At 39.1% G+C, this 23972-nt stretch overlaps 1 protein-coding gene and 1 pseudogene across 4 annotated transcripts in view; both read left to right on the top strand.

Annotated features, from left to right (window-relative positions):
• DHX32 (DEAH-box helicase 32 (putative)) overlaps positions 1–23972 on the top strand; it is a 56300-nt gene that overhangs the window by 1660 nt on the left and 30668 nt on the right. For 3 of the 4 annotated variants that reach the window (XM_026456525.1, XM_026456526.1, XM_026456527.1), the window contains exon 2: positions 13399–13927. In XM_026456525.1, the coding sequence (XP_026312310.1) occupies positions 13646–13927 (282 nt within the window). In that variant the 5' untranslated portion in view covers positions 13399–13645. Of the gene's footprint in view, positions 1–13398; positions 13928–20947; positions 21052–23972 lie in introns of those variants that run through there. The other variant, XM_026456528.2, reaches the window with a different exon arrangement.
• Positions 3755–3891, top strand: LOC111550831 (annotated as a pseudogene).

Raw genomic sequence — 23972 nt, forward strand, 5'->3', positions numbered from 1 at the left:
CAAAATCACAAAGTGGTCTTTTCATTCAAGATACAAAATAGACTGATCAGTGTATCATAATCAAAAGTGACAAGATAGTGATTAAAAAAACACCTGGCATTTATTGACAAAAGGATTAAGCCTGCTCAAACAGTAAAGGATTAGCGTTAGTATTTTTTAAAAAAGAAGAAACAACACTGCAGGTCTCTATGCTAAAGTGATAAGGACTGAGGAAGATTTAAGATTGGAAAAAATGGGGATATGTATTGATGAAATACTTTGCAGTCGTATAGAATGATTATTTTATCAGCAGCTGTGAAGTTGACTTTGAGGAAATTTAGAATTGAAATGCTTTAGGTGACAGGTGAAGGCAACTGAAAAGCAACATCTGATTTTAGGGGACAGGGTACCTATGGAAGAAGACTGGTTGGGGTGGAAGTGAGGAGTCTAAGGCAGAGACGATACTCAGTTTCTCTTCCTCTAGCATCTAGTGCAATGTACTTGTTAAATGTTTGTTGAACGAGTGAGAAGGGCTTTAGAGAAATTGCTTTGGTTATAGGGATACACTTTACTCTTGGAGAAAATACCCGGATCATAAAGTTGCTAATGAGATAGGGGTGGGAGGTGAATGGTAAAGACATTGATTGTAACTTTTTGGAGTTTTCTACCGTTGTGTTTTATTTCTTTTCACCTGCATGTTCAGTGTGTTATTAGTGGTCAAATGAAAAGGAATAAAGTTCTAGATACACATTTTTTTTTAAGTCTCCAAGCTCATTCCTACATAGAATAGTTACATTATTGTTTACTTTGCTGATGTTTAACTAAATGTAGCAAACTGAAGCATTATGGATAGGGAATAACAAAGTAACAATTATGAGACAGATGTAGTCTTTTTCTTGTTTAAATCTCTTGACTACCTCAGAATTCAAAGTAAAAACAACTTAAGTGGGAGGTTAACATTATTTAATGCAAATAGGTTGATAAAAAATGTAGCAGATGACCTTGTTAATAGTTCTGTCTCCTAGCCTCACTGTGGTAAGTTGAAGGAAGTTTTCATTTTTGTTGGTTTTAGGGTTTTTGTTGGTTTTTGTTTTCTTTACCAGAGTGAGGGTACTTTTTTCTCTATCTGATACTTTCTGAAACTCTTAAGGAGTTCAGTCAAAGGTGGAAAACAATCAAATTTCTATTTTTGGTGTTTTACCTTTTTGTTCTCCAAACTTGTTATGGTCTATGTTCAATTTGTTGCACTCACATGGAATATCTCTCAGCCCTTTACTTGTCTATAGTATAAAGGAGACTGCAGGACCATGCTGCCCCGGTTTCTGGAAAGTCTTTCAGGATTAGGCTAATGCCCACTGAATGCACTTCTCTCTCCTACTGGGGGTGCTACATGATTTAGCATTTAGCCCTATAATGCTTTCTTATAGAATTTTATCTCGTGTATGGATCTTGTACCTCTGACTAGATTAAATATTTTTGGAGCTAAGTGCATCACTTACGCTTCTTCTGTGACGTTTTTAGCACACAGTGGGCTTCATTGTGTACCTGATAATTTAAGTAGGATAATAATAGGTCAAATCTTTAGTTAGGGGTCACTGCATTAATTTCTAGCATTGCCCCTTTGGGAAAACCAGAAGCTATTATTTTGTCATTGATAACTTGGGATAATAAAACCTGCAATGGTTATCTGATAGTCTAGTTGTGAGAATCAAGATAAATGTGATTATAGATATCTTGCATATCGTAATGAACTTTTTTAATGTAAAGGACTGTTAACTGACTTAGGCATAGAGCAGACATTGATTCTGCATTCACAATGTGTTAGGCACTTCCTGGGCTCTGGATCCTGGGCTCTGGAATTGCATGTCATAAAGGGTGAACAGGAAATGACCAGGTGCTTCCAAAGCAGAAGAACAGCCTGGGCTGAGGCACGAAGGCCGGGAGAACAACTAAGCCGTGGTTTGTTGTGGCTGAACCAGAGAATATTTCATGTGTATTAGAAGAAAATGGGAGGAAGTAAGGCCAGAAAGGCAAATGTGGGCTAAATCAGAAGGAACCTAAGGACTGTGGGTTTATTTTCCTTAAAGATAATAAGGAGGATTTGGGTCAGTGACTGGATCCGTTTTGCGTTTGAAAAGGATCACTGGCAACATTCACATGACAGATTGGTAGAGAGCCTAAATGAGAGACAAAAACATTGGAGACGTCACTGACGTTCAGTGAAGAGATGAAGAGGTAACTAGGAGAGCGATGGTGGGCATAAGAAGGACGAGGCCACTAAAAGAGGTAGAATTGGCAGATCTTGGTGGTACAGGAGATGAAGACAGAGAAGCCAGGGATGACAGTGGGGTGATAGAGTGGATTGTTCTGCTATTCATTGAACTCTAAAGAAGAAAAAAATTTTTGTTGAGGAGTTGAGGAAGTTGGGTAGATGATGTGTTCAGTTTGAGATGCCTGTCATATGCATTGGAAGGTCCCGTAAGTAGTAGTAGTTGGACATGTGGGTCTGGATCTAAAGGAAAAAGTCTGAGATGATGATAGAAATTTGGATTAAGCATTTCATAACTGAAGTTAAAATGTGATGATTTTCTCCAGGGATATTATGTGGAATAAGAGGGTAAAGGAGGATGCACATTTTACGCTGGGGGGGAGGGGCTGATAGTGGAAGAACCCGAGGAGACTAAAGACCAGTGCTCAGAAAAGGGAGCTGAAAATCTGGGAGGATTAATGGAAGAGTTCTTACTCCTGAGGAGTTCATGCATTGATTGACTGAAATGATTATATTTTCCTCTGTCCACCATAGAATGCACAACACAGTTCATCTATTATTGTTTTATTAAAGTTAATGTGAAATGACTACCCGTACTTTGTTAACAACAACAGAAATCTTGATATTTATATTTTAAAATGTTTTTTAAAACATTTTTTAGATACAGAGTGTTGCTGTGTTGCCTAAGCTAGTCTGGAACTCCTGGGCTCCTCCCACCTCAGCCTTCCAAAGTGCTGGGATTACAGGCATGAGCCACCATGCCTGTGGCTATTTATGGGTTTTCTGTCTCCATTTGGGACAACAAATCAAGTAAAATGTAACTTTAGAAGTTGATTATGATTATGGCTCAAGCAAATACTTTTAAAAAAAGAGAGAGATGGATAAAAAAGTTCATTTCGTGTGTGTCTCAGGTAAAATATGTTAACTTGCGGAGACCAGCAGTAGCCTGTTCTTTAAATCTCAGGTTTTATTGAATCTCACACAAAATTTTTCTCAGCTCTCTAACTAGACTACTTAAATAAGCCAGATTAGTATTTTAGCATACTTTATTTAACTCTGCTACTACTCAGAGTAAATTAGTTTTTGGAACGTAATGCAGTCAAAAAACTGTCAAAATAATATCACAAAGCACTGAGTGGTCCAGTCATTTGAACTTCTGACAATACCTTTGACTTACAAACTTATTTGTGGGGAGTGGTATGTTAGTACTATACATAAACATTGATTGAGCTTGGGGGAACTTTCTGTATATACATTTAAAAATACGGTTTTTTTTAATAGAAACAGGGTCTCACTGTGTTGCCCAGGCTAGTCTCAAACTCCTGGGCTCAAATTATCCTTCCCACTTGGCCTCCCAAAAGAATGGGATTACAGGCATCAGCCACTTCCCCAAGCCTAAAATTTTTGTAAGTACCATTAGAATGTAAGAATTCCTTTTAAAAAATTTGATAGTGCAGGGTTGGTTATTCAACCAATATGCAATACAATATTCAATACTGTATATTCATCACTTCTCGGCCTTTTGGCTAAGATCAAGTGTAGTAGCTGTTGTTATTAGCATAATATTGTATATTCAACCAATAGTCAATATAAGGTTGGTTGTATCTGCTATGAACCAATATTGAGGTAAAAATGGACCTTTTTTTGAGTATTTTTAAAAAAGCTAATTAACTAGATTTGCTTACTTAACATCAAAGAAATTAACACATTACAAGTCTAGAAATAAAGATTTTAAAATAAATTTTGAATTTTGACCTTATCTTTTCCCAGAAAGCCTTTAAATTGATACTGGAAACCAAATAGGATATATTTTTGGGAGATTTGAGCGTATTAAAACAAAGGCAAACAAAGAAGTGACCGTCTAAAAGTCCCAGTAATGATTAGGTCCATTGTTTCAATTAAAGCATACCATGCTTGAGAGATAAAGTCTATTAAATATTTGACTGAAACTTTGTGTTAGAAATATGTTTTTCGAATCTATAAAAAAGATTTACAAATCTGTCTATACCATGTTTTTCAGTTTTATGGTATTTCTTCCAGACCTCTCTTCCTGACATCTCCATTAGTGTCAAGTATTTCTTCAACCCCCAGTGGTGCAACATGAGCCTATTTTTAAAAATGTAGTCTGGAAGCAATATGTAACATAGTCAGGAAGCAGTATGGATATATGGTTAAGCATATACACTATACACTTAACTGGGCTTAAGCAGAGATCAGACCGCGTGACTTTAAGCACCTGCTCTACCACAGATGATCTTCTAGAAGCTGTATAAATTAAACCTCTGAAGGTGTACATTTCCTCATTTGAAAAGTGGAAATAATAAAGTAAACCCTCATGGGGTCCTTAAGAGTTTAAATGAAATAATCCATATAAAGTGCTTAAGTGCCGAACATAGCATTTGGTGTGCAATAATCACTCTATAAATGCTAATTGGTAAAATTATCATCATTGTTATTATTAGTCCAACGACAGTACTAGCATGGAACCAGCCTTCTCAAAGTATGGCCTGCAGATCAGGGCCAGTGCAGACTTACTGGTTTGCAATGAGATCCGGAGCTTGTGCCAGAATGTAAATAGGCGATGTCACTAAACATTACTGATTAGTGTTCAGCTGACTTTTTTAAAATAGCAAGACCTCTTCAGGGTAGGAAGCAGTGAGTTGATTTGCATTCTGGTGCAAGCTCTTCACCTTGCCACAAACCAGCACCAGAGCTGATATGGAGTATTGGACCAATGATCCTGCTCTCCAAAAAATAATAGCCCTTTATTCTGAAGACATTATTATTCACTCATAATACCTCATTAACTATCTTTTTTCTAAACGTTGTAATAATAGATTATAAGTATATTGTTTATGAGTTCAGCAGATATTTATTGATCACATAGTTTGTGCACAGCCCTATACCTTATTTTGTAGGAGTTGCAAAGATGGCTCAGAAATTAATCTTGCCTTTAGGAAGTCTTCCATAAACCCGCAAGTGGAAATAAGTGGAATTCTAAATAAATGCATTGAGTATATGCAATGAGTGTTTGCAATATTGTTATAGCTTGGTTCCAAAGATTTCAGTATAGATAGATGTTTTCTTTTGCTGAGCCGCTACCATAAGAGGACAGAATTAATTAATTAATTAATTGTTTTTCTGGAAAGGGAGTCTTACTCTGACGCCCAGGTTGGAGTGCAGTGGCACACTTCAGCTAACTGCAATCTCCGCCTCCCAGATTCAAGCAATTCTCCCACCTCAGCCTCCTGAGTAGCTGAGATTACAGGCACCCGCCACCACACCCAGCTAATTTTTGTATTTTTTGTAGAGACAGGGTTTCACTATGTTGGCCAGGGAGATCTCAAACTCCTGACCTCGAGTGATCCACCCGCCTTGGCCTCCCAAAGTTCTGGGATTACAGGCTTGAGTCACCACGCCCAGCCAGGACAGAATTAATACCTTTTACTTTTTCAGCATTACGCTATCACAATAATGTTCAGAGTTTGCTTTATTAAGATAGTGTTTGAATCTTGTAGGAGATTCAGAAACCTGCATTACTAGGGAAATCTGAGTTTTAGATATAATAACTAAATTATAACTTTTAAAGATCAGTATTATAGAAGATTCATTGTTTTTTTTTAAATTACTAATTTTCTGTTTCATCCTTCATGCAAACATACGAATTCTAAATGATTGTTCCATAGAATATGAAGAGACATTAAATAAATATTAAAATATTTATGAAGTTTTGATTAAAATGAGCACAAATTCTCAAAAAAACTCATTGCCAGCCTGGGCAACATGGGGAGACACTGTCTCTACAAAAATAACAAAATAAAAATTAGCCAGGCATGGTGGTGTGTTCCTGTAGTCCCACGACTCGAGAGACTGAGGCGAGATGGTCAATTGAGTGTGGAGGCTGCAGTGAGTAATGATCGTGCCACTGCACTCCAACCTGGGCAACGGAGTAAGACCCTGTCTTTAAAAAAAAAAAAAATGCATTGCTCAAACAGATAATGTTGAAACAAATTTTGGAGTAATATAAACATAATAATTTTTAAAAGACAAGCCATGTATATTTTATGTATAAATACATAGTATAGGGTTTACAAACTATGAATTAGATCATGAGACAGATTTAATTTTGGAGACTCATTTACTGGTGAGTGGGCTTAGGGAAAAAAGGAAAATAATGCAAAATGTTCAAGTCATGAAACGTTATTTCATTTTTAATATTTCTTAGAATGTTTTGTATGGAAGTGGATTTATTGGTTTCTCTTATTGCCATGCTTGGTGCACCTGCTCATAATCACTTTTGTTGTGCCTTTTGCCATAAACTGTTATCAGCTCTCTTAAAACCTAATCTCACTAATGACTTTAAGAAAATTGAAGGTGGGTGTTAGAAAGATTATAGGTAATATTGAAGAATATAAGGCAGGCATGGTGGTATGCACCTGTAGTTCCAGCTACTTGGAAGGCTGAGGCAGGAGGATCACTTGAGCCCAGGAGTTGAATACAGCCTGGGCAACATAGACTCTGTCCCTATTTCTAAAATTAAAAAAAAATACACACACAAACACATATAATGTAAAATAAAGAAAAGAGAGTAACCTGAAATTTAAGAGGAGAATTTTAAGGAAAAACAAAGAGTATGAAATGAAATTTGGATCAAGAAATGCTAGGTAAGTTAGACCCATGGCGCTTGAATCACAACCTTTTTGCCATAGCAGATCAGGTATTTTGCGATCTGGCCCCATCTCATCTTTGAACTCACCTTGTACCAGAGTCTGTCCTTCTCCCCAGTTAGGTACCAACCACACTTGTCTTCCTTTAGTTAATTGTCTGTAACGTTGAGTCTACATACCATAGACAAATAATTTCTATTTCTACACCCCACCCTCAGCCTCACCTAACCAGCCTGCCTGTTCAAACTGTGTCCCTACCGTGTTCACATTGCAGACACATGGTAGGCACTCAAGTATTGGTTGAATGGGTAAATGGAAAACCCAAAAATAGAGGCATTGAGGATGAGAAAACTTGAGGACACAGAAGACCTATTAGATTATGAATGATATCAATGATAAAATACAATCAGATGTTGATCTTAAAAGCATATGCTCCCTAAAGGATAGAAAATGACTCATTCATTATTTACTCAGCCATAATTATTAATTAGGCACCCACTATATTTGGATTTAGGAGTGGAAATTACCAGTGAAGAAGGTATAGCTCCAGTAACAGTGTAAGTAAAGAGACATAAAGACATGGGGAAAAGATAATCACTAATACAAATGGTTCGAGAGTCCCTTCGTACTTGATATTGCCTCCTCAGCATCTGCAGTTTACAAGCGGTCCCACAAAGATGAGTGATCTGCTAGAGCCAGCATGATACGTGCCATTGTCTGAATCTCAGTGCAGCTCTGTAATTTTCAACACGATAACTCTTCTGAATTGATCAAGAAGAAAGCAGCTTTAATAAATATTGACAAGGAGTTAATTTGGGGTTTGGGTGTATGATTCAAGGGAAGACCAGGAGCCTCCACAAATATTCCAGTTTGTGGGTTTGTGAGTCTTAAAGAATTCTAAGAATAGCAAGAGTCTATCATATATCATAAACAGGAGGGAACAAAAAAGTCACATAAATCCAGAAACGTAGTGAATTCCTGATAGAAGTGTTTAAACTCTATGCAGCAATAGTAAGCTACCTTGAACTTAGCTAAGAGTGAAATAATGAAGGATGTAACTATGCAAGATAGACTGCAGTGGAGACACTAAGCCCCTGCTTCATGGAGCTCACATTCCAGTGGAGGGCACCAACAGAAAACAAAGAGGGAAAATATATACATTATGTTAGGTGGTGGTCTTAAGGAGAAAAAAATGGATCAGTTAAAGAGGTTAGGAAGTGGTTTTCAGGAGTGTGGGAGAGCAGTAAAAGTTTAGATAGGGTGGCCAGGGAAGCCTTTACTGAACTGCCATTTGGTAAAAACCTGTATGCAGTGAGGAAGCTAGCCATTTAGATATCTGAGGGAGGAACATTTCAGACATATAGAAGGGTGAGCACCAAGTCCCAGAGGCAGGCATCTGCCATGGTGTTTGAGGAATAGCAGGGGAGCCGTCTGGCTGGGGAAGACTGAAGTAGGAGCTGTTGCACATGAGGGCGGAGAGGCAATGGGTCCAGATCATACAGTGATTGTTGGTTCTCTTAAGGATTTTGATTTTTTCCTCAGAGTGAGATGAGAGGGGAAGTATTGGAGACTATTGAGCAGAGGAGACATGAGCTGACTTTAATAGGATGACTCTGACTGCAGGCTTGAGACCCAACTGTAAGGGGCTAAGGGTACAAGAAGGCCGATTAGGAGGCTATTGCAGTAATCCAGGTGAGGGGATAGTGGCTCAGACCAAGTGTCCACAGTAGAGGTTATGGGGCACTTGATATTTTTTGAAGGCAGAACTGACATGATTGAATGTATTAGTTTTCTATTGCTCCTATAAGAAATTACCACAAATTGAGTGGTAATTTATTGTCTTACAGCTTCGTAGAGCAGGAGTGGGTTGTCAGTCTCACTGGACTACAATCAAGGTGCCAGCAGGACTGTGTTTCTTTCTGGAAATTATAGGAGAGAATCTGTTTCCTTGCTTTTTCTAGCTCCTAGAGGTCACTCACATCATTCTTTGGCCGTGGCCCCTTCCTCCACCTTCAAAGCCCACAACGTTGCATCTCTCCGACCTTCTTCCATAGTCATATTTTCCTCTGGCTGTGGCTAAGAGGGTCTTCTGATCTTAAGACTCATGTAATTAGATTGGGCTCACCAGGATAGTCCAGGATAATCTTCCGATCTCAAGGTTATTAATTTAATCACATCTGCAGAGTCCCTTTTGCCATGCGAAGTACATATTCATGTAGGGATTCCTACATGCACGTCTTTGGAGGCCATTCTACATACCGCATCAAAGGACCGGATGTGGGATTTAAGATAGAGAAAAATCAAGGGTAACTTCAAATATTTCGATCTGAGCAACTGGAAGGAAGTAATTAACTGAGATTGGGGGGACCAGATTTGTGGCTTTGGGGTACATGTTGGGAGCTCAGTTGCGGGCATGTAAAGTCTGAGTTTCCTATTAAATATCCAAGTGGAAGATGATGCATAGGTAGTTGAATACATGACAATAAAGTTTAGATCAATGGATCCTAAGGACAGATACACCCATACATCCATGTATGGATGGCACTAAAGCCATGAGATGAGATGAGACCACTCAGGCCTATTAAAGAGAGAAAGGGGAAGAGAGGCCAGGTACTAAGCATTGGGAAACTTCCAGATATCTACCGAGTGCTAAAATTGTTTATTTGGGAATTTGATAGGTGAAAAGTATGCAGTAATATTGGCTTGAATACAGAAAAAAAATCACAAAAGAGGAGCACTGAATGGTGAAACATAAGAAGTTACTCAGGACGAATTAATGCTTTTGCTTCACTTACTGCCTTACAAACTTTGTCTTTCCGTTTCTGTGAACTGTATTTCTAGAATTACTGGACCAGAGCCAAACACATAAATGACTAAGACATAGCTTCATCTTACATCGACTTCTAATTCTACCTTGTGAAGGTTGTCTGTTAATTAGATATGTATTATTTTCATGGATGCATGTTTAAGAGCTGTAATAGATTCATTTCAAATGGCTGTCCTTGACAAAGTATGCCATCTACAATATACATGTATGATAGCTTTGAAAGGAACGAATGTCAGTCTTTCAGATTTAAATTTCTTGTAGTGGAATGTAGTTTATACCGATAACAGAACAGTTATTAAACTTTATTTTGAGTGACATCTAACCTGCCATATTATTTGTTTCTCTTTCTTTAGACTGGTACTGTTAAATTTGCCAATGGCCAAGACATAGATCTTTTGTACATATTTAATTACCTCTAGGAAAAAAATATTTACACGGCTTACACCAGTTGCAAGATGAATAAGGAGAGGTGTATGAATGTTATTGGAGTCCATGGGCCCAAAACTCAGCCTCTAGTTGGGTCTCAGCCATTCCACCCTCCAAATTTGGAATCCAAACCATAGAGCAGCAAAAATCCCTCTGAGTAGTCAAAATCAAAGTCTATAAATGTCATAGCTTTGCTCCTCAGACTCATTGGATTCAATGGTAGAGTCCTTTGTGGACTCAAGCTTTGCAAATGTGTCTGTCAAACAAGCTTGTCTGGCTTCTAATGCACTGGTTAGGAGAGCAGGTTAGAAAGGCAGAGAAGAGCCTCACAAGGTAAGGGGCCACACACCACACTGTGGCATTGGTTCTGAGTCCCCAGAGAAGAGCAGGGCTCCAGGAGAGCAGTCTGGTCTTTGGCCTCTAGATTTCAGAGCCATCTAAGGACATCATTCCGTTGTGGTAACTGATGTAATGGTGACCTTGAAATGGTGACGAAGAAAAAGTTAAATTGTGAGTATAGTTTATTTAAGAAGGCAGAAGTTTGGTTATCTGTTTCTGCAATTCAAACCACCCTGGAACGTAGTAGCTTACAAAAACAGTGACCATTTGTTATCTCATGGACCATTTGTTACCTCTCCATTTGGAACAGTGGCAAATAATCTGTGGCCATCTTTAATTCCACCATAACATTTGTTATCTCATGATACTCTGGGTTGTATGGGCTACTATGGGTGCTGCTTCTGTTCAGTTGGCTGAGGTTGCAGTCATCTGGAGGCTCGACTGGGCTGGAGCATCTTAGGCAGCTTATTCACATGGTTGGAGGTTTATGCTGCTGTGGACTAGAAGTTCAGCTTTGGTCTCTTCCCAGTGGCTTGGGCTTGGGTACCTCACAGAATGACAGCTGGTTCCAAAGAGGAGTGTTTCAAGCATGGGAATATCTTGGAAGTGATTCAGTATCACTTACCTGCATTCTTTTCGTCATAGTGAGTCACAGGGCCAGCTCAGATTCAAGCGGAGAGGAAATAGACTGCACCTCTCCATTTGGAACAGTGGCAAATAATCTGTGGCCGTCTTTAATTCCCCCATAACAGAGAAGTGGTTAAGGCTAATGTGTGTGGATACGTTGCATAATGTGTGATGAAGGGGCCAGGTAAGTCTCAGGTCTTTAGAAAGAAGACTATTCAGAAAACTTGATTATTTCCTCAGGGTTCAAAGTGGTAAATGCTTTATAAGTAAGATTTTACTGTAATTATAAGATTATTATATACTTAGGGAGTATTATAAATTAAGAGAAACATTTCTATTTGGTAAAAATAATAGCTGTTCTTTTTTTAAGGTAAAACAGTTAAGAAATACTACCTAAGGCAATCATTGGTTATAATATTTAATAGCAATTTAATTTACATGTAGGCTGAGAACCCTTGGAAGGGATTCTAATCAGAACAAAAGAAAAATAGAATATAAAATTAAATTTTAACTTCTCTTAAGCAGTAGAATTTTCTGATTCTTGGATACCTTCCCAGAGTTAGCTTGTGCTGTGATCTCAAGCTGCTGTGCTTCCTGGAGCTATTCTGTGGGTCTGCTCTCACCTTATAGAGGCAGTGAAGAGTTCTGAAGTGAATCCATATTACAACATTTCTGTTATGCCTTTGTAATTCCATTTTAATTTTCAGACACTGGCTTTCAGATGAATTTTTAAGAACTCTACTTGGGAAGAGCTGTAAAGTTCTTCTCCCCCTCTGGTTATTTATCTCTAAACTAGCTTATTCGTCTATGAGTTTTAAAACGTTCTATCCTGCTCTTGCTGCCATCTTCAAAATATCGTTTATATGTATATCTAGTACCTAGTTTACTCATCTAACGAGCCCTTAGAAGACACTCAGCGAATGTTTTCTGAGTCACTGATTGTTGCCCTGGAGCCTGTCTTGACCAATGGAGAGAGAGCTTTTCTTACCACTTACTAATTAGGAACTAGCCATTGAGCACACTGGCTCTAACAATCTAAAGCAGTAACTAAGGTAAATCAGGTGATCTGAAAAGAGCAATAACTTACAGAATATCATGAACTGTATTTTACTATTTTTTTTAACTTGAGTTTTCTTTTTCATTTGTACCTGGTTAGTATGAAAAGGGGCTTATTTCCAGCAACACTAATAGAATTTTTCTTTTTAATCACTAGTAATTGGAGGAGGAAAGACCCTTCACCTGACATGTGGGGACTAAGTTATTGCTATAAATCTTGCTCTTTCTTGGGTGATTTCTCTTCATTTAAATTAAAAGTTGTCCTTAAGGCTTCTTGGACCTGACATGTTGGGCTCAAGACCCAGGAATCTCAAGAAATATGCTAGAGATTTCTGGTTTAATTAAACAAAAGACCTTATTAATAAAAGCCAGCCAGCTGGGCACAGTGGCTCACATTTGAAATCCCAGCACTTTGGGAGACCGAAGAGGACAGATCACTTGAGCCCAGGAGTTTGAGCCTAGCCTAGGCAACAAGGCAAAACTCCATCTCTACAAAAAAGTACAGAAATTAGTTGGACATAGTGGTGTACACCTGTAGTAGTCCCAGCTACTCAGGAGGCTGAGGCAGGGGGATAACTTGAGCCTGGGAGGTTGAGGCCGCAGTGAGCCATGACCGCGCACCACTGCATCCAGCCTGGGTGACACAGCGAGACCCTGTCTCTAAATACACACACACACACATATGTAAGCCAACCATAACCACATATGGAAGGAAATAATCAATTCATTCCCCTCTCTTGAAAAGTTTTAAAAATGTTTTTCATTAAAGGATTTCTTAATAATAGACTTTCCTGTAGCCTGTGTTAGAGGAACACTCACCAGGCCTTCACAGTTCTTTCCTTTTATAGTGTCCAGCTCCTCTTTTGACATGGGATTAGGTGACCACGTGATTGATTAGCCTCACAATCACAATCCTGTCCCTCCTGTTGCTTTCCATTCACAGTTGATCAAGACGCAGAGCCTGTGATAGAGGTCAGGCAGAGAGCACGAGGCCCAGTGCAGAATCATTTTCTGAACCAGCCAGGAAATACAGGAACCGACCAAACTTTAAACACCAGCCTAAATTATTCCTGTTCTTTTAAGCAGGCAGCAGAAATGACAGAAACCCGTTAACAGAAAAAAATAATCCTTTTCATTTGAATGCCTATGCATTTTCTTTTTAACTTGTATGTGCTCCTAATTTTCCTTACTCTTTGTTTGTTTCTTAGTGTGGTTTATTGACAATCATTTACAATGCGGAAGAGTGCTGTAGTGAGCCAGCACAGTGGGTAACACAGCAACGAAGAACAGATGCAGGTTTGAGGAATTTAACTTGCTAAAACCTTGAACTGAAGTCTTAGAGATTGGGACATATGGGTTTGTATAAATAGGCTTTTAAGCCCTCTTTGCAATGGGTTACTGATAGGAGAAACTTGTTTGCGGAATGTCAGCTGCGTGAGCTCACTGTTGGACAAGATGGAAGAAGAAGGGCTGGAGTGTCCAAACTCTTCCTCTGAAAAACGCTATTTTCCTGAATCACTGGATTCCAGCGATGGGGATGAGGAAGAGGTTTTGGCCTGTGAGGATTTGGAACTTAACCCCTTTGATGGATTGCCATATTCATCACGTTATTATAAACTTCTGAAAGAAAGAGAAGATCTTCCTATATGGAAAGAAAAATACTCCTTTATGGAGAAACTGCTTCAAAATCAAATCGTGATTGTTTCAGGAGATGCTAAATGTGGTAAGAGCTCTCAGGTGAGTAACCACTACAAAAAATAATTTGCTGTATGTGTTCATTTTGCAATTATTATTTAATGACATGTCACAGCCTAGTGTTCTAATAATAATGTCTAAAACAAAAAACAAGACATTATTCAGATAAAATAATTAAATCACTTACCTAATTTTATTAATTTTACTAATGCTAGCTGAAAAGTTAATAATATCTATGTATAAATTAATTGTGTTTAGGGTACCACTGAATTGTCTATAGAGTAGTATTAAAATTACTCAAATGATCTCATTGTGTGTATTATATTTTAAAAGATGTGATGCATGTTATTTCCTAACCATGGGTATGGGGATTAACTGCTCTGTTTCAGTGCCCAGTGGTCTGAGAATCCAGATATGTGGATATGCTTGTTAGTGAAGCTTCGTGAGCTGCTGAAATCAAAAGCACAAGGAAATTCTGATTTTCCTGACTCTGAGAAATAACTGAGCAACCAAATATGATCCAGGCCTGGGGCCACACACTTTGGGGTCTAAGATAGGGGAAAGAATTAGGATCATTAAGAGATAAACCTAGGGATATTAAAATACTAAAGAGTTGGAGAAGGCACAGTGGCTTACATCTGTAATTCCGGTACTTTGGGAGACCAAGGTGGGCAGATCACTTGAGCCCAGGAGTTCGAGACCAGCCTGGGCAACATGGCAAAATGCCATCTAGTCTACAGAGAATTAGTATGGTGCTACATGCCTGTCATCCCAGCTACTTGGGAGGCTGAGGTGAGATAATCACCTGAACCTGGGAAGTTGAGGCTGCAGTGAGCCGTGATCCTGCCACTGCACTCCAGCCTGGGCAATGTGAGTGAGACCCTGTCTCAAAAAAAAAAGAAAGAAAGAAAGTTTATTTGAGCAAAGAATGACTCATGAATTAGGCAACACTCAGAACCACTGGAGGTTAGTGAGCCCCACTGCAGCAGCAAGGGCAGTAAGCTTTTATAGGCTGAACATGAAAGTAAGACAAAAGACATTTAAATTGGTTAGAGTGAAAAGTTCTTAGTTAGGGAATAGTTGGCAGTTTCTGATTGGTAAAGTCTAGTATGGTTTTACTGTTTACATTGGACTTTAGTTTGCTTATGTGGGACCTTAGAGCTCTGGCGTTGCCTCAGCCTAATGGCCTCCCAATTAAAGTTTGTTTGTTTGCTTTTTTAACGGGATAGTGGGCCAGGTGCAGTGGTTTACACCTATAAGTCCATCACTTTGGGAGGCTGAGGCAGGAGGATTGCTTGAGTCCAGCAGTTTGAGACCAGCCTGGGCAATATGGCAAGATCCCATCTTTACAAAAAATAAAAAAAATTAGCTGGGCATGATGATGTATGCCTGTGGTCCCAGCTACCCAAGAGGCTGAGGCAGAAGGATCACTTGAGCCCATGAGGTCAAGCCTGCAGTGAGCCATGTTCATGCCACTGTACTTCCGCCTGGGCAACAGAGCAAGACCCCATCCCCCCCCAAAAAAAAACAAAAGCAAGAAAAGGATGGGCACAGTGGCTCACGCCTGTAATCTCAGCACTTTGGGAGGCTGAGATGGGCAGATCACAAGGTCAGGAGTTCAAGACCGGCCTGTCCAATATGGTGAAACCCTGACTCTACTAAAAAAACACAAAAATTAGCTGGGCATGGTGGCACACACCTGTAGTCCTAGCTACTTGGGAGGCTGAGGCAGGAGAACTGCTTGAATCTGGGAGGTGGAGGTTGCAGTGGGCTGAGATCGTGCCACTGCACTCCAGCCTGGGTGACAGAGTGAGACTCCATCAAAAAAAAAAAAAAAAAAAACCAAGAAAAACAGGGTAGTGTCAACGAGGAAAAAATATAATAATTTTCTCTGTCCTTCATAACTCTTATCTGAGGCTCCCTGTAACAAAAGACAAATTAACAGAAGAAAAACAAGCAGAAGTGTATTAATATGTATGCCTCATCTATACATGGGAAAAACCCCAGAGAAATGAGTAAGTCTCTAGAGTAGATCTCAAAGAAAGCATTTAAATTTTGGGCTTAAATACCATCATTCTCTAAAACAAAGTAAAAAAGGTTGTGGGGAACAAGCCTTTAAGATGAGATGGCCAGGAAAAGCACCTTAAATGAAAGTGAAGTTTGTTATAAAGATGTAAGTCAATGTCTTCTCTACTTAGTCATCTCCTCCTGGTGCACAGAGGGAGATACCCTTATAAGTAGAGATTTCTTGTATAGGCACAAATTTATCTTTAAAAAGGCAACTTTTCAGAGCTATTCCTATGTCTGCACTTTCTCAAAATGTGCAAAAGAGGCATATTTTGGGGTCACATATTCTGGTCTCCTTCAGTCATATTCAGGTATGTTCTGAGCCCCAACATTAGATAGTTAATAAATACTTATTATTCAGTTTGTTGTTGTATTTGAACTTCAAGTTTTGGTTCAAGTGAGATCCATATTTTACTCTTAAGTTTTAAAGCAAGCAACCAGTATTTTTACCATGAAATTCATTTCTAGATTCTGGTGATGTAAGAATTAGAATAGACGATGTAGTGTGAATAATGAGAAGTCCTGTTTCTCATAGAGAAGTTATGAATAGATCTAGTAGAATAGACTATGGGCTAATATAATAGAATTAGAATCTGATGGAACCCCTTCATTTTTTAGATGAATAAACTGTGGCCCAGAAGGATTTGATAATTTTTCTATCTAATGTCAGTAGCTTTCTGAATTGGAGTTAAAAGAATATTTTCCACTATAAATTGTTGCTTCCAAGTTGTTTATTATCTCTAGAGTTTACCTATTTTATTATCATTGTTATTTTTTGAGACAGAGTCTTGCTGTCAGCCAGGCTGGAATGCAATGGAGCAATCTTGGCTCACTGCAACCTCCACCTCCCAGGTTCAAGCAATTCTTGTGCCTCAGCCTCTTGAATAGCTGGGATTACAGGCATGTGCCATCATGCTCGGCTAATTTTTGTATTTTTGGTAGAGTCAGGGTTTCACCACGTTGGCCAGGCTGGTCTCGAACTCCTGGGCTCAAGCGATCCTCCCACCTTGGCCTCCCAAAGTGCTGGGATTACAGACATGAGCCACTGTACCTGGCCTAAAGTTAAATTACTTTAGAGGTAATTTGAAAAGAGGAGGGCTGGACAATAGCTTTTTAAATCTAATTTACAGCTGCCGGTATCAAGGGTTTATTGTGATTTATTCTTTGTTATGTTGTTATTGTTATAACAAACGATTTCAGTTCACTGCAAGAAGCTCACGATGAGAACTGAATGAGTATAATTTTCCTAGTTTCTGTGGACAAATAACATATTGAAAAAATGTGTTTTTGTTTTACAATAATTTCAAACTTACAAAAAGTTCCAAAAATAGTACAAAGATTTTCCATATGTTGTTCACCCAGATTCCCCAAATGTAAGATTTTACCGTATAAACTGTATCTTTACCTCCCTGCCCCCTCCATACATTCCTACACATTTTTATTCTGAACCATTTAGGAGTAAGTTGAGGACATGATGCCCTTTGCCTCCAAATACTTAACAGAGTATTTACCGAAAAATAGTGCATAGCCATAACATAATTATCAAAATCTGGAATTTAATATTGATAATTATTATCTGAATTCTAGACATTCACACTTAATCAGTTTCCCACTGATCACCTTTATAATTACAGAAAAAAAAAATTGTTTCTCTGGTCTAAAATCCAATCTAAAATTACACTGCATTTTATTGTCATTTTTTAAAGTCTCCTTTAATCTGAAACAACTCCCCAATCTCTCCTTGTCCTTTATGACCTTGATATTTTTGAAGAGCACAGGTTATATATTCTGCAGAACGTCCCTCAGTTTGAACATGTCTAATGTTTCCTTAGGGTTAAGTTCAGGCTCTACATTTGTGGCAAGAAGATCACACAAGTGTTGTGTATCCTTCTCAGTGCCTCATATCAGGAGGCACAAGATGTCAGTTTTGCCCATGCTGGCAATGTTACATCTGATCTTGGTAAGGTGGTGTCTGCCTGGTTCTTTATAGAAAAGTTAATAATTTCCCTCTAATCATTTAATAGATACATATTTTGAGAGTATATAAATATGTTTCTCATTATACATTTGTAACCACCCAATGGGTTCATCTTGTTTGTTGTCCAGATGGAGCCAATTTATCAAGACAAGGGAATTGAAATAGAGGATGAATTTAATACACATAACGCTGGCTAAACAGAAGACAGGAGTTTTACTGTTACTCATGTCAGCCTCTGTCAATTTGGAGGCTGGAGTTTTTCAAGGATAGTTTGGTGGGTAGGGGGCTAGGGAATGGGTACTGCTGATTGGCTGAGGATGCAATCACAGAGGTGTGGAAAACAGTCCTCATGTGCTGAGTACACTTCTGGGTAGGGACAACAGAGGAGTTACTGGTCTGTCCAGTTACAGGGCCATCCAATTGTCAGAAATGCAAAAACCTGAAAAGACATGTCAGAAGGCCAGTCTTAGGTTTTATCATAGTGATGTTATTTACAGGAAGGTTACAAATCTTGTGACCTCTGGAATAATGACTGGTAATCATTTACACCCACATCTTGGCAGAATTCAGGCCCCTCTCATCCTCCTAACCTGGTGTCCTTTCATTAGTTTTACAAAGGCGGTTTCATTTTGCTATCATCATTTAAACTGTAAACTAAATGTCTCCAAAAGTTAGCTTGGCCCACTGCAAGAATGGCTAAGGGCAGTTTGGGAGTGAAAGGCAAGATGGAGTTGGTCAGGTCAGATCTCCTTCACCATCATAATTTTCTCACTGTTACAATTTCTGCAAAGGCAGTTTCACATTCATCCACTAGTGTTAGCATTTTTGGTGATTCTTACCTTTGAATTATTACATTAGTAGTAACCAAAGATGATTGTTCTAATTCTGACATGCCTTCTACACATTATTTAGAATTTTTCTGTGAGGCTGAGCTTTCTCTCCTTCATCATTTATTTATGTCAGTGTGGACTCAAATTCTTATTTTATTCTATGGGTTATAATGTATTACTAAGCCAACTTACTTTATTGTTCAAATTGCCCCTGATGCAGCTTCTCTGTCCTTTTGACATTTCCCCATTATTTCTGAGCACTTCTTTGCTTTCTGGTTCTGTAAGATGTTCCAGGTTCACCTAGTACATTCCCCATGCCAGTGTAGGGAAACCATTTTTCTTTTTTTTCTCCAGGAGTCCTGGTTCCTTTTAGCGGTGAACTGTGTTTTGAAACCAACATCTGGACACTAAGTACCCATTACCATTTGTTTATCATTGCTTTGTTTTTTTTCAGACAGGGTTTCATTCTGTCACCCAGGCTGGAGTGCAGTGGCATGATCACAGCTCACTGCAACCTCAACATCCTGGACTCAAGTGATCCTCCCACTTCAGCCTTTAGAGTAGTTGGGACTACAGGTGTGTGCCACTACACTCAACTAATTTTTGTATTTTTTGTAGAGACAGGGTTGTGTCATGTTGCCCAGGTTGGTCTCGGACTCCTGGGCTCAAGCAGTCTGCCTGCCTTGGCCTCCCAAAGTGCTGGGATTATAGGCATGAGCCACTTCACCCAGACTATCATTGCTTTTAGGCCATTTCAGTGGACACAACAAGGAAATAAATGTATGTGAATGCAATACACACACATCTCATTCTGTCTGTCCATCTATCTATGGCTCTGTTTCTCTGTCTCTCTAGCTCTCTTTCTGTCTTTCTCTATTTCTATGTATTTCTGTGTTCTTACCTCTCATATTTTTTATCTATCTATGTCTTAAAAACCATGAGTTTGTACTGATGCCTCTGATTCCAGTTTAGCACTATAGGATTTATTCTAGCCTTCCCAGTTTTCATATCCATAACTTCTCTATGAGAAACAGGACTTCACGTTATTCACACTATCTTTACCTGTTCTCAGATTGAACAAGTAAAGATACTTGAAAGAACAATTCATATTGTAGTTTCAGAATTGCTCATCCACACTGCAGTTTAAAAAAATTTTTAATATACTTCTTGAGTTTTCTTTTATAATTTATCATCTTCAAGAGCAAGAATTGTTATATATTATATGTTATATTAATACCTAGCAATGGTTTATCTTGTCATTTTTAATCTCTCAATTATTTCAATAAATTATGCTTATTTTCTGTTGATTGGGATGACATGTATCTTCAAGGTGAGAAAAATCAAAATAGTACTCAAATAAGAAAATGGATCTATTCTAAACTAATTTAGATAGTGGGACCGTTGGTTGTTTCCTGGAAACAACTTGGTTTTTGTTGTTGTTGTTGTTGTTTTAACAGTTTACAAGACTATTTTCTTGTTCCTCGGAGTTTTAAACCTTTCAAGAAAAAAGTCTTTCTTTAGAGCCAAGGTTGGTCCTAAAGATTTCGTCTGTCTTCAGTGCAGAAGTTATGAAGTCTGTTTTATGACTGCCCCAGAGAAACAGAGGACAATTTCCCATATGTTTATAGAATCTTTTCCTATTACATTTTTTGCAGACAAGTTATGAAAGATCCTGAAAGAGAAACATCTCTAGAAGTGTCTATTTTGCTTGTTTCTCCTTCTCTAGCTTTTGTCCTGAAATTTCCCATGAATGGATGGGTCGGTGAGGTGAATAAGCATGATGTAACAAAGAATTAACTTAGATACTAAGAAGCTGTATGGCTTAGAACATCTGTACCTTTATTGACTGGGTAAACTTGTTCACCGTTTTCTGCTGGTAGATTCTACCTGTATTCACTCAAAACCAAGATATGTGTGAATTGTGTTCCCCAGAGATGTGTGACATTTGATTTAGAAGGGGCCTCGCTCCTCAGTAATGGATTCTGATATATTGGCTCCCTTTGGGTGGGATGGCTGCCTTAGGGGCATTCTCAGGCATAGGCATTTTACAAGAATGTTGTTGAAACCATTAAAACTTACAAACTTAAAAACCATGAGTTTGTGTGAATTTGGGTGACTTGGTCATCTTTCAGATTCCTTTCAACTTGTGGATTCTGTTTTTCTGGTACTGAAAGTAAAGGGAGTGATTGGGACCTTGGCAGTAGCTGCAGGACCGGAGGTCCCAGAGACATTAAGAGAAGAAAGAAAGCAGAAGAGGACTCAGGCTCTTATGGACAAACTGATGATCGAAAGTAAGGGATTAGAGGCTTTTGGGACTAGTATGTGTCCAACAGAACAGTAGTTTCTTTGTGTCTCATGGAGGTCTTTTTTTTCTCACTTCGTTTATTCTCATTTAACTATATTAAATTATAGTTAACTGTGTTATCCATGAGATGAGGTGAAACAATCACTGGCAGTAGATGGAAAGGACAAAGTTCTACACTAGCATAGCTCATGTGGGGGTCCTCTTGCCACAGCGGCAGTGATGAGACCACAGGGGGATATGTGATGCTGCCGCTGCTCCCTTGATTCTGATCCGGATCTGGTTGCAGATTCTTATAGGAGATCTCCCTGCAGCCCACCCCAAGGACCCCGGGCCCCAGCTCTCCCAGAACCCAGCAGCCCAACCTCTGGGTGCTGCCCGGAGTCGGGAATGGAGCATCTTTGCTTCACTGTCTGAATTTGTACAAGTTGTAGAACTGCAGTTGCTAACTTAGGCTGATAAAGCCTTGATTTAGATTAGATTTTGATTACCCGGAGGACTCCTCTTACCTACTGTCATAGCAGCAGATTGGCCGGAGTGTTGGTGATTTCCTTTCAGGCAGGCGATAAGAGGCCAGGGTTGCACATTCTCATGCCTTGATTGCTTACCTTGCATGCCCCGGAGTTGGTTCCAGCTGGGCTTTGGGACAGAGCATAGGGCAGGCCCCACTGCTCTGGCTTTATGCAAATGGCACATCAGAAGTACAGAAAACTGCATTTAGAAAATGGATTGAGAAGCGTGAAAAAAGTATTCGGTGAGTTCAGAATAAAAAGATGTGAAGTATTGATTCTAGTAAGGGAGCATTTCCAGACCAAATGTATAAATCGGAGGGTTGCACATCACCAGACTCCCAGATAAATTACTGTGAAAATAGGCTTTTTTTATGTGTTAGAGGAGCAGTTTTCTGTTTCTTCACCATACTGTGCAACTTCTGCTAAGTACTCAGTCACAAAATGACCCAGAATTCAGTGTTTCTCTGAAAAAAGTTAAAGCCAAATGATTCATAGAAAGGTACAACTATTTAAGCTTTTCTAGTTCCCATAGTGCCAACTTGGCAGTTAGTCCATCCAGAATAATGTTTTTTAATACTAGGGGGGAATATCTTCCAAAGAGGAACCATGGGGCAGAAACAAAACCTCTAACAGGCATGTAATTCATTGGTGAGAAGACAAAGATGCAACTGGGACAATGAAAAAGTCACTAAGTAGTACCCAGAAGAGAAGCAGAATTGGGGCAAGAAAGGTCAATACCAATAATAGATACAATATTTACTATAAATGGAGAGAAGGCAAGAGTTCTTTGTAAAGGTACAATCTCAGTATCCCTTGAAATGTGAAATATTCAGATTACCGACATTGGCCAAATCATAACATTTTTTAGTCAGTAATTCAAGTTTGTTAAGGAATCAACCCTCAGTATGTTGCTTAGCTTGCCCAGAGTGATTCAGAAGGCATGTAAAACTGTATAACTGTAACAAATAAGGCAGATCGTTTCATGTTTCTCTCTTTTCTGGCTAGAGATAACCTTTTCAGTTTGTGTTTGCATTGCTTACCGTTAACTGTCTCCCAGTAGCTGGAAGGGGAGCTGCATCCTATGTGGTCAGAGCCATAATTGAGTAGGTGCACTATAATTTGTTGTGACTTCTACTCAACTGTTAACTTGGCCACGTAAGCAAACATTCCTACATTAAGCACAATATGGGTATGTTCAGTCTTCTCCTGGTTATTTTAACTGATATTTAGAAGGCCTTTTCCCATTTCTGAATTAATGTCTTTGCCTCATAGGTGAAATAGTTTGCTCTAATGTAGAGGAAGGCAGAAAAGGAAAATGAAGACTGTTGGATTGGTATATTTGTTGTGCTTCGAGGAATGTATAATGTTTATACCATTATCAACATACTGTAATAAACTAATCTTATAGAATGTGTTTACATGAGTAAAGAGAAATAAATTAAATGCAGTTTTTAAAAAAGGCCCAAATCAGAAGCTTGAGAACATGGCTCATGATCATTGGAATCCTGTGGAATTTTAGAGTTTGAAAGCAGCTGTCCTGGACCTTGTGTAATAACCAGGCTGAACATGTCCAAATGTTTTCATAAAACTGGATAGTATTATTTCAGCCACAATTCTAGCTATGTAAAGCAGTGCCCACTGTCATCATAGTACCGTCCCCCTGATACTGCCATTAGGCTAGAAAGAGTAATTTATTTATTTATTTTTATTTTTCATTTTTTTGAGATGGAGTCTCGCTCTGTTGCCCAGGCTGGAGTGCAGTGGTGCGATCTCAGCTCACTGCAACCTCCGCCTCCTGGGTTCAAGTGATTTTCCTGCCTCAGCCTCCTTAGTAGGTGGGATTACAGGCACCCACCACCTGGCTAATTTTTATATTTTTAATAGAGATGGGGTTTCATCACATTGGCCAGGTTGGTCTCAAACTCCTGACCTCTTAAGTGATCCACCTGCCTCGGCCTCCCGAAGTGCTGGGATTACAGATGTGAGCCACCGCATCCGGCCTAGAAAGAGTAATTTAAAATGCTGATTGCCTGAGAATCTCATGGCTTCAGCTGCCACCTTTGTATAAAGATGCTTAGAAGCAACTGTGATGTAGTGGAAATTATACTCTCCAAGAAACTAGAAGATATGGATTGGTTCTGGTCATGCTGTTTACTGGCAGTATGACCTTGGACAAGTCACACCTCTAAGTTTCTTTCCTCATGTGTAAAATGAGGGTGTTGGCCTTCATGTCTGAGGCGATTCTCCTGCCTCAGCCTCCCGAGTAGCTGGGACTACAGGTGTACGCCACCATACCCAGCTAATTTTTATATTTTCAGTAGAGACAGGGCTTCCCCATGTTGACCAGGCTGGTTTTGAACTTCTGACCTCAGGTGATCCACCTGCCTTGGCCTCCCAA

Source organism: Piliocolobus tephrosceles, chromosome 9, assembly GCF_002776525.5.
Source record: "Piliocolobus tephrosceles isolate RC106 chromosome 9, ASM277652v3, whole genome shotgun sequence".
Lineage (NCBI taxonomy): Eukaryota > Metazoa > Chordata > Mammalia > Primates > Cercopithecidae > Piliocolobus > Piliocolobus tephrosceles.